The sequence below is a fragment of the Rhincodon typus genome, chromosome 7, assembly GCF_021869965.1.
Source record: "Rhincodon typus isolate 14 chromosome 7, sRhiTyp1.1, whole genome shotgun sequence".
Lineage (NCBI taxonomy): Eukaryota > Metazoa > Chordata > Chondrichthyes > Orectolobiformes > Rhincodontidae > Rhincodon > Rhincodon typus.
In genome coordinates this window covers 139,025-150,738 of record NC_063338.1, presented here as the reverse complement: position 1 = coordinate 150,738, position 11,714 = coordinate 139,025, and the positions used below count along the sequence as shown (strand labels likewise).

Below are 11,714 nucleotides of genomic sequence, written 5' to 3'. Positions count from 1 at the left end.
TTCAGAGCTTCTCTGCTCCCACCATCGGCTTACAGCATACAAGCCTTCCCTTACGAATAATACTTACGTGACTACCTTAAGCTACACAGATGGTCTCTGAACCCTAAGTAACTGCTGACAGTTCACTGTTATGGCTATGCAGTTAAACTACCTAAGCCACAATAACTATGTCCTTATATGGTTGTATTTGACTTTTAACTCTATGCTGTACTGTTTGTCCAAGCTTATTTCCTACTTGTTCTGTGTTTTAATGCTCCATTCCTTTCCTTTTATATTCCCCTTGTACACTCCCCTATCCTCCTTACCCTACTTCATCCTGGATGGATAACACCGAATACAGAGGAAGATGCTTATGATTGTAGGAGGCCTACCATCTCAGCTGCAGGAGTTCCTCAGGATCAGGTTCTAGTCCCAACCACCGTCAGCTGTTCCATCACTGACCTCCCCTGCATCACAAGGTCAAAAGTGGGAATGTTTGCTGATGATCACACAATTCTTAACACCATTTGTGACTCCTCAGGTACTGAAGCAGTAGGTATATAAATGCAGTATCCTTGGACAACTTTGAAGTTAGCCTGCTACAGGACAAAGAACATTTGCACCAACAAATAATGACCAAATCTGACAAATGAGAATCTAACCATAACCGATTGACATTCAATGGTTTTATTTTCATTGAATTCCCCACTTTCGTCATTCTGGGTGCTGACATTGATGAGAAATTGAACTGGACATGCCATCTAAATACTATGCTTACAAATGTAGGTCAGAGCGAAGAGATTCTACGGTGAATAATTCAACTCGTGACTCCCCAAAGACTGTGTATCATCAGGAGTGTAACGGAACACTCTCCATTTGCTTGGATAGGTGCAGCTCCAACAACACTCAAGAAACCTGACACTATCCAGGAAAATGCAGTCCACCTAACTGGTGCCTCATTCAGTACCTTCAGCATTTACTCCTTTCACCACTGAGGTACAGTGGCAGCAGAGTGCACCATCTACATGATGCGCTGCAGTTACTCAACCACTCTCCTTTGACAGTACCTTTCAAGCCTGCAAACTGTACCACCTGGAAGGACAAGAGCAAATATATCGAAACAACATCATCTGCAAGTTCCCCTCCAAGGTGGCAACCAACCTGATTGGAGTGGTGTCAGCGATGATCTCATTGGTGCAGCACACTGATGGGCCAAAAAGCCAACGTCTGCCCTCCATCTTCAATCCTGATATTGTTTAAAAAAGTTGTTTAAAATCGTTGCTGACTTAAATAACTCTGAGTGAAAGAAACTCTGCTCCATTTTTTTCTTTATCACTCTCAGATACTTTTGAATGTCTGACCTCTCTGACCTTGATTCACTCAAAAGAGGGAATGTTCTTCCTATATAAACATCCTGAACCTCGCTTCTTCAGGGAAATCTCTGTTAGTTTACTTCCAAATTTTCCCGGATTCAGGTGCAGCTTTTCCAACTTTTCCAACATGTCATGAATATAATCCTGCAACCTGTCCACCATCCCAATAAAATCGTCTGTGTCCTTTCTATTCTCTACATTTTTCATGAAGAGTGAGGACAAGGATTTGCATACAATTCTCCAACTCAGGCTGAACGACAGACATTACAGTTTTACAATGATCTTTTTGATTAATTAATGTGATTTCTCCATTTATAAACTAAACTAACCCAAATTGTTGCCTAAGCACATCATGGACATCGTCTCTTTGGGGATCAAAAACTCTCAACTCACTTCCTTTTGTACTTTCATGGAATGTGGGAACGGCTTGTAAGGCCAACATCCCTAAATCCCCGTGAATGATTAATTTGTGAATGAACGTATTTTCTTCACCTCTCATTATTCTAAACTCTGTTGCGCATTGACTGATCTTATTTGTATGCTCCCGGAAGACAGTCCTCACATCTCTGGGATGAATCCAGTGAACTTTCCTGACATGACCTTAAAGGCAAGTATTTCCTTCTCCAGGCTAAAAAATCATTAATGCACTGACCTGCATTTATGTGCTTATTAAAACCAAGACAATTGCAGCAAGGCTTTCTCGTTCAGCTTTTGCAATCTGATTCCTGTAAATGTTGACCCAACTGTTCATTGCCATTTGTCTACCGATGATAACATTTCCTGAATTGTTTACAATGACATCCAAATTTTTCTTAACACGATCATTTGCTGTTCTCTCTTTACCGTCCCATTATGTATTTTAACGTTATGTAATTAGTCAGTTTATCTTATTTTTCTAACTATTTCAAACAATCTCACTCATGGTTACCAAACCGATAGAATGCAATAGTTTTGTCAATTCATAAACACTTTAAGAGCAGGGCATAGTAGCTAAGTGGGAAAGTGTTGGTCTCATAAGCCAGAAATCATGGGTTCAATCCCCATCTGTGCCTAACAGCATTTTGATTATCGATTTCTGAGCCAGAGTGTCTATCATCGGCCTTTTGGACCCTGGCCGTTCGTCAGAGTGAAGGCGCCCCTAGGTAGCAGTGACCTTTGTGTGACTGAGTTTCCCGTTTACTTTGAAGGAGAGAAGATTGGATCTAAGACAAACGTTTAAAACCTAAAAGGACAATAGTATTAGTACAAAGTTAGGGCTGAAGTGAAGTGGAAAATTAGGTTAAGAGTTGGCTCAGTATAGGTGCAATGGCAGAGATTTAAGGAGATATTTCAGAATACTCAGAAAAAAAAGCTCCACTGTCTTCGTCAGTTTGCCATCACTTTTGAAGGTGAGCACACATTTTTGCAGCCTGAATCTGGCTTCACAATTCCACTACGTCACACCAACTAGAAGGTAACAGTCAGGCAAATAGACATGCAGAAGGAGCAAAGCGCCTTCAATGCATGCACAATGAGAGATAAAGTTCCAAGGAGACAGCAACACACTGAGATGGAGTATAATTATTTATGTGAAAGGATTCTTAATATAACCTCTGTTACATGAAGATTACATGAAAAATGAATTTCTTGCAGTGTAACTGTGATGAGCAACTGGATATTTGTCTCACTACATCACACCGATGAGACGCAATAACATACTATCTTCTGTAGCAGTGTGGACTCGTGAAAGCATTTTAGGCGTATCAACTCCAATTCAATACATTAAAGATCTCCTCTGCACTGTACAATATATTTGCTGCCCCTGCAGTCAGATCTCAATATTTTCCTCAGCTTCCTGCTTCCAATAAACACTTCAGACCCGAACAAATCTATCACGTGTTTCCACTTTCATGCATCTTTCGTAACCCCCAAGCTGACACAGGTATGATGGACTGATTGACCTTCTCTGGCTCTGTCACTCTGGCATGTCCTTAATGGTAAAATGTGCTGTCTCTGATCCACAGGACACCCTGCAAGATTTCCCCACGCTGATTCAGACGGAGCTATCCTTCCTGTGACATAAAGTCATACAGTCATAGAGTAATAGAGGATGAAAACAGGCCCATCGGCCAAAACTGGTCCATGCTGACCATGGTGCCCATTCAGCTAGTTCCAATTGCCCGCATTTGGTCCATATCCCTCTAAACCCTTCCCATCCATATAGCTATCCAAATGTTTTTTAAACATTGCTGTTGTACCTGCCTCAACCACTTTCTTTGGCAGCCCATTCCATACATGCTCCACTCTCTACGTGAAGAAGTTGTCCCATTTAAATCTGGCGATTGATGAGTTCAGCATCGTATCCCATTCTTATGGAGGTATCTTCCAGCATCTTTAGCTATCTGTCGGGTTCCTCCTTGTCTGAGTTAAGCTGAGGTTGAGGTTGAGAGAGAGGTGGACCAGTTCAGAAGGAGATTCTGGAGCTCAGGGTCCAGGAATTTGAAAGTACCACCATCAAGTGGAGAAATAAAAATGGGGTATCCACAAATGACTGTCATTACAGGAAAGCACATATCTCAGAGATTTGTGAGGTTGGAGGAGATTAGAGAATTGGAGAGTTATGACGCTGGATGGGAGGATTGTGAGGCTGAAGGAGTTTACAGGGATCAGAAGGATTCTGAGGCTGGAGAAGATTACAGAGGTAGAGAGGTTTATGATGCTGGAGGAGATTATGGAGATAGAGTTCTGAGGCTGGAAGAGATTGTAGACAAAGAGAGGGTTGTGAGACTACTGAAGATTATCCTCTAAACAGCACTGTGATGTACACACAGCACATGGACTGCAGCAGTTCAAGAAGACAGTTTACAGTTTTGAGGGTCACCGGACCCGAAACGTTAACTCTTTTCTCCTTCACAGATGCTGCCAGACCTGCTGAGCTTTTCCAGCAACTTTGTTTTTGTTTCTGATTTACAGCATCCGCAGTTCTTTTGGTTTTTATTAAGACAGTTTACACCATCACTTTTTACCAGTCAAGTAAAGATGGCCAATAAATACTGGTCTGGGCAGCAAAGACCACGCCCCATCAATATATTAAAATTAAGATGTATTTCTGTTTTGTGGAGAAGAAGCAGAAGCTTAGTTTTCCTTGGAGCTGAGAAGGTGAAGCAGTTGAGGTGCAGATTTGTTTCCAGGATATTTAATTTGCAGAGAAAGAGGCATCGCTGCAATTTTTGGTCACCGTTTTTAGCTAATTGGCAAATAATGTCGGGTGAAAATGTGACGATTATTTCATTCAGCAACTTCTGAGCGTCTGGGGCAGTCTGAACGGCTGCTGGATGCAGTCTCAGTAGTTGTCCTCAAAAGAGATTTGGAATTTAACTTCTTAAGAAGAGATTTGGAGGGCTATGGGCAAATGGCAGGGGAGTTAGGCCAGATTTGCAGCATCTCCGGAGCGACAGAATACAGCTCCAATGGGCTGCAGAGCCACCAGCCCCTGTGATACTACACCATTCACCACGAACGATGAAGCTCATCCCAGGGCAGACAGGGGAAGGATCGCCCCCACACACCTCACAAAGGGACGCGGCTGATTGACACCAACCAGAAGGCAGGGAGTGGGCGGGGCTGGAAGACCAAGCGTCACGGCTGGTCCTCCAAACAATGGGAGTGAACAAGGGGCGGGGCGAGCAGGATGACACGTTATTATTAACTCCGCCTGTGCAGTGTCGCGTTACTGGTGCTTTGAGTGTGTGGGAGCAGTGTAGAAACCGGGAGAAAAATGGAGTCAGTCTGGTCTAGGATGTTTTATAATCACCCGTTTTAGGCCGCAGAACCCGAATTAGAAACAAGTCGGTCCCGCATTTTCAGCAAACGGGAAAACGGCTGGCAGGCCTAAGGCGGTGATAGGCGGAGGGTTACCACCACCATCGTTGTGGCAGGGCGGGGCGGGTGGAAAAGTGAAGCGACACGCATGCGCATGTCGCTTCCTGGGGGGGCGGGGCGATTTGAGGGGGAAGCATTTACAAAGCAAACTGAAACCAAGAGAAATGTTTGTGTTTTCTAGATTTCTATCCTGGACTGACAGTACTTTTTCTTTTGTGAATTGATTTTACAGGATATTAATTGAGAATAATTGAGACCAGGATCTCACTGATAGTCAGCAGAGTCATCAGGATCTGAATATCATTGGAATTTAACTGTGGAAGGACAAAGGTTTGTCTGTTCTGTCTGTGGGAAAATACCTCCAATATGTTTGTAAATTGAAAAGCAGCAAGATGTTGAAATTCGTGATTTGTTCACCCTTGGGATTGTGCTCTGTTCTGGGCTCTGCAGCTGAGGAAGGAGATATTGGCCTGCGAGGGAGCACTGATTTATCCAAATTACACCAGGTGTCTTTGAAGAAACTGTCATATTTAGTCCCAAACACCCATTTCATGATTTTAACCTATAAACTCCTCATTCTCAATTACCTGCAAACTTCCTTTTAAAATTCCTTGTGGATTCAAATCCATCATCTTTTCAGGTGGACCATTCCACATCCTGACAACTCTCTGTTGATCCAGAAACTGCTGAAGTCCGTGTTGAGTTTGTAAGTTATAATAGGCTGAATGGAAAGATGAGATGCTGTTCTCTGAGCTTTCATTGAGCTGTATTGGAACAGTACAGGAGGCTGAGATCAGTGTACGTGTGAGTAGTCAGTTAAGATGATAAGGCTGCACTGAGTGCTGCTTGGTTCAACGTGCTGCATTGGAGCTGAGTGAAAACAGAATGAGGTGAGACAGGGAGGAGGTGAGGCTGAGAGATTGGATGTGGTGCCTCAGTCTCAGTTCGTGTCATTCAGAAAGTCACACATTCCCAGTGGGAATAGCCAATTTGCAAGTAATACATGTAGAGTTTGTTTTTACAGTTTTTAAAAGTATAGCATGTCAGCTTAAATAAATGTAGGAGCTCTTGATTATAATAGAAATGTTTGAAACAAAGAAAGATTGCTACCTCATTTAAATTCTTTTAACATAGTAACTGGCAAAATCTAGAGAAGTCATGACAGGACACCTCAGATCCGTGGTGTGCTCCTCTTCCACAATGTAGGAAATAAGGGACGCTTCGTGATGGCTACATGTGCAGGAGGTGTGTCCATCTGCAGCTGCTGGGTAACTGCTTTTTGGAGCTGGAGCTGTGGTGGACTCACTGTGGAGCCCCTGTGATACTGAGTGAGTTGTTCACAACGCAGGTGAGGATTACTCAGGCAGAAGGGGAATGGATGACCATCAGATAAAGTAAAAGGCTCAAGAAGGAGGAGCAGGAGACCCCAGTGGTTGTCCCCTTCTCAAACAGATATACCACTTTGGATTCTGTTGTGGGGGCATGTATGGAGTGGCCTCTTGGGGAAAAGTAGCAACAGCCAGGTTCATGACACCACAGATAGCCCTGCTGCACAGAATGGGGAGGAAGGAGAAAGGCAGGGCTATAATGACAGGGGATTCAATAGTCAGGGGTACAGACAGGCACTTCTGTGGCCGCAGATATGAATCCAGGATGAAAACCAAAAGAACTGCGGATGCTGTAAATCAGGAACAAAAACAGAAGTTGCTGGAAAAGCTCAGCAGGTCTGGCAGCATCTGTGAAGAAAAAAAATCACAGTTAACATTTCGGGTCCAGTGACCCTTCCTCAGAATCTGAGTCACTGGACCTGAAACGTTAACTCTGATTTTGCCATTCGATTGAGGCTGATATGCTTCTCACTCCCATTTTCTTGCCTTCTCCCAATAACCCTTCAACCCATTACCAATTAAAAATCTGTCTAAATCCTCCTTAAATTTACTCACTCTCCCAGCATCCACTGCACTTCAGGGGAGTGAATTCCACAGATTCACAACCCTTTGGGGGAACTAGTTTCTCCTCAACTCTATTTTAAATTTGCTACCCCTTATCCCAAGTCTATGACCTCTTGTCCTAGAATGCCCCACAAGAGAAAGCATCCACTCCGAAACCACCTTATCTGTACCTGTTATCATCTTGAATACCTCAATTTGATCTCTCCTTATTCTTCTAAACTGTTCAACCTCCCTTTATACAACAAACCCCTCATCTCTGGGATCAATCTAGTGAACCTCCTCTGAACTGCCTTGTGCCACTACATCTTTCCTCAAATAAGGGGACCAAAACTGTGCACAATACTCCAGGTGCAGTCTCACCAATGCCTTGTATAGTTGCAACAATACTTCCTTATCTTTCGCTATAAAAGCCAACATTCCCTCCACATTCTTTATTATCTGCTGTAGCTGCATGCTAGTTTTGTGACTCATGAACAACGACACCCAGATCCCTCTGTACCGGAGCACCCCAGAGTCTTTTCCCTCATTTCGATAATAGGTCACCTTCCTATTTTTCCATGCTGGTCATCAAGCACCTAGTTACTCTAGTACCATTTTGTACCACTCAGCATGTAACCTATATTGTAGTGTTTTTTATGGTCATATAAACATTTCTTGAAGGTTGCAATGGTTCCTGCATCTGTCACCATTTCAGAGGCTGCCAGACCTGCCAAATAACTCGAGCACTTTTTGTTTTAATTTCCGATTTCCACCATTTTGCTTAAACACTTAGAGTCATAGAGATGTACAGCATGGAAACAGACCCTGCAGTCCAACTCATCCATGCTGACCAACTCATTCTATACATTAACCACCCTCTGCATTAAAACATTGCCCCTTAGGTCCCTTTTAATTCTTTCCCCTCTCACATCAAACCTGTGCCCTCTAGTTTTAGGCTCCCTTACCCTGGGGGAAAAAAAACTTGATTATTCATCCGATCCATGCTTCTCATGATTTTGTAAACTTCAATAGGTCACCTCTGAGCCTTCAATGCTTTGGGGACAATAGCCCCAGCCTATTCAGCCTCACCTATAGTTCAAAACCTCCAACCCTAGCAACAGCATCGTAAATCTTTTCTGAACTCTTTCAAGTTTCACAACATCTTTCCCATGGCAGGGAGACCAAAATTGAACAATATTTCAATGGTCATATACAGCCACGACATGACTCCCAACTCCTATACTCAGTTCCCTGACTAATAACAGCTAGCGTACCAAACACCTTCACTGTCCTATCTACCTTTGACTCCACTTTCAAGGAACTGTGAACCTGCACTCCAAGTTCTCTTTGTTTGGCAACACTCCCCAGGAACTTACCATTACGTGTATAAGCCCTACCCTGATAACATCTTTCTGAAATCAGGGAGACCAGAATTGAATGCAGTGTTCTAAAATTGGCCTCACCATTATGCTACGCAGCCGCAACGTGACCTCATAACACTTATACTTAATCAGAGATCCCTACAGTGTGGAAGCAGGTCACTTGGCCCACAAGTCCACACCAACCATCTGAAGAGCATCTCACCCTATCTCTGTAACCCTGCATTTCCCACATCTAATCCACCGAACCTGCATGTTTTTGGACTGTGCAAGGAAACTGGGAGCACCCAGGGAAAATCACGCAGGCATGGGGAGAATGTGCAAACTCCACACAGAGTGGAATTGAGCCCGGGTCCCTTTATTAATCAATGCACTGACCAAGCATGCCAAATGCCTCCTTCAGCACGCGATCTACCTGAACCTCCATTTTCCAGGAACCTTAGCCCTTTGGAGGTCCTGAAGGGACAGGGAGAAAGCAGGAACAGGTTGAGTTGTAGACCTGTAAAATGCTTCTCTTTCCTGCCTATCTCTCCCATGTCTATTTCTTTCTGTAGTTTTGTGCAAACATTGACTGGTTCCCTTCCCTGAAGGACATTTGTGAACCAGTCCAGTTTTACTGATAATCCAGCAGTTTCCCTAACTGTCATCTCCAGAAGTAACCAGATTAATTTCTCTCAGTTTCACAACCCATGTGTTCTTCTGATTTCTCCTAACACATTTGTTTTCTGTTTGAAAGGTTGTTTTGCAATGAGAGATTTCAGATGAAACCTCATCCAGATCTGACAGTCACTCTGTTTGTAATAAGCTAATTATCTCAGGATTTTGTACATTGAAGGAAAAAGCAACATTCTCACCTGGGAGAAACACGTATTGTCTGTGTGTGGAAGAGTCTGTGAAGATTCATCTGAAATGTCCAAATGCCAGTGCAGTGACACTGGCGAGAGACTGTGGAAATGTGGGGATTGTGGGAAGGGATTTCTTTACCCATCCCAGCTAGAAATGCACCAACGCAGTCACACTGGGGAGAAGCCATTTACCTGTTCTGATTGTGGGATGGGATTCACTCAGTCATCCAGCCTGCGGATCCACCAGCGAGTTCACACTGGAGAAAGACCATTCACCTGCTCCCTGTGTGGGAAGGCATTTACTTGGTCATCTGGCCTGCGGAAACACCAGAGAGTTCACACTGGGGAGAAACCATTCACCTGCTTCCTATGTGGGAAGGCATTCACTCAGTCATCTGACCTACTCATACATCGGCGAGTTCACACTGGGGACAGACCATTCACCTGCTCTGATTGTGGGAAGGGATTTAACCAGTCATCCAGCCTGCGGATACACCAGCGAGTTCACTCTGGGGAGAAACCATTCACCTGCTCCGATTGTGGGAAGGGATTTAACCAATCATCCAACCTGCGGATACACCAGCGAGTTCACTCTGGGGAGAAACCATTCACCTGTTTTGAATGTGGGAAGGGATTTAACCAATCATCCAGCCTGCATAGACACCAGCGAGTTCACACTGGGGAGAAACATTCACTTAGTTAACTCACCTGCGGAGAGAAGAGAGACCTTTACTTGCGCTTTATGTGGGAAGGCTTCACTGTCATCCAAACTGTTAACATGCCAGTAAAATGACACTGGGTGGATCCTGTTCACCTGCTCTGTTTGTGTAAAAGGATCTGCTGTTTGCAAACATACCAGCAAATTCACAAAGAACCGCAGATGAAGGGTTTTGCTTTTACTCACACCAAGGTATGAACCTTGGTCATTGGGCCATTTGTATTGATATTATTAAACCCTGCTGTATTAAAGGTGCTGATATTGTAGGTAAAATGTTGATACAATTGTGTATCTGTGTGGTAAGTTTTGAAAATGATCAATAGTCGCTGTATATTAACACATTTATACTGATAAAGACTGTCCATCTGCATATTGTTTGTAAAGTAATTTTGTGGTTCATCAGGACTGGTTAAACAGCAATGAGTTCCCTAGTAATTGTCAGTGTTGGATTTTGATGCTGTTGTTGTCTATATCCAAACCATGTTTTCTGGAACTGTTTCTGATGATGTGTGTAAACACCACAGGTTCAGTGACTTATTTGGGATAAAAACAATACAAATCAGTTTTTCGTTAAAACTGTGTTGTATCAGGTCTGCCTCATTCTGAGTGCCTTAGAGATAAGGTAATCATGTGTACCCTTCATATGAGCAGTTGGGAGAAAGCACATCCAGAGTGAGACATAGCCTGTAATGCCGGAAATTTAGTTACAAGTGCTCTTGGGCCTTGTGAAACCTAACTTGGCAAGGGGATGGAATCCAGACTGAATGTCCAAAAGGGTAAGAAGAAAATAGAACAATGAACAAGTGAGTCAAGGAGGCATTGACATTACAGGCCAGTTAAGGTACAAGGGAGTTTGATATGGTTGAGTGACATTGATTTTTAATGCTATGAGTTTGAACAAGGCATATGAGTTGAGGATACAGATTAAAACATGGGAGTATGATGACATTGCTGTCACTGAGACATGGTTGAGAGGTAGGATTGGAGGCTCGATACTCCAGGATCTTCATGTGAGACGGTGAAGGAAGCAGAAGAGGAGGAGGTGTCACAATTATATTCAGGGATTTATTACAGCTTAGAAAACTCCTTAAATAAACCCATATGGGTAGAACTAGAAGAGCAGGTAAGGAGGTAAATTTCAAGTAAGTATAAAAGTATAGGGTTGTGATAGCAGGGAATTTCAACTTAGCCAACATTAACTGTGGTCATCATAATGTGATAGGTTTGGAGGAACTTTTAAAATAGATCCAGTACGGCTTTTGAAGCCATTATGGAGAAATCCCAACAAGGAAGGGGGCGCTCCTGGACTCTAAATTTAGGTAACCAAGGTGGACAAGTGGTCAGAGTATCAGTCAGGAACATTTTGCAGGATTGTTATTGGAAAAGAACAAGGATAGGCCTGCAATCAAAGTTCCAAATTGGTTAATTTTAATAGGACCAGATATGATTTGGCCAGAGTGCACAGGGAGCAGATACTTCCAGGTAAATGTGCAAGAGGGAACGTAAATGGGGAGATAAAGAGAGCTATAAGGGGAACATGAATTCATTCGGCCAAGTCAAATAAAGCAAAATGCTCAGTTGTTTTACAGGTACATTAGTGGTTGAAAGATAACGGGGAATGAGTAAGG

The 11,714-nt window shown here is 43.2% G+C and overlaps 1 protein-coding gene and 1 non-coding gene across 4 annotated transcripts; both read left to right on the top strand.

Annotated features, from left to right (window-relative positions):
- Positions 1-2,332: 2,332 nt before the first annotated feature.
- On the top strand, positions 2,333-2,404 carry trnam-cau. The gene has a single exon. It is a non-coding gene; the product is annotated as a tRNA-Met (tRNA).
- A 2,631-nt stretch (positions 2,405-5,035) lies between these two features.
- LOC109911537 (zinc finger protein 239-like) lies at positions 5,036-11,018 on the top strand. Of its 3 annotated transcripts, none has more exons than XM_048599579.1 (3): positions 5,036-5,114; positions 5,446-5,543; positions 9,260-11,018. In XM_048599579.1, the coding sequence occupies exon 3, from the start codon at positions 9,433-9,435 to the stop codon at positions 10,069-10,071; it is 639 nt and encodes a 212-aa protein (XP_048455536.1). In that variant the 5' UTR covers positions 5,036-5,114; positions 5,446-5,543; positions 9,260-9,432; the 3' UTR covers positions 10,072-11,018. The 3 variants fall into 3 exon arrangements, with proteins under 3 accessions (XP_048455536.1, XP_020366457.2, XP_048455537.1); XM_020510868.2 differs by having other exon boundaries at positions 9,359-10,630; XM_048599580.1 differs by lacking the exon at positions 5,036-5,114 and having other exon boundaries at positions 5,252-5,543.
- The last annotated feature ends 696 nt before the right edge of the window (positions 11,019-11,714 follow it).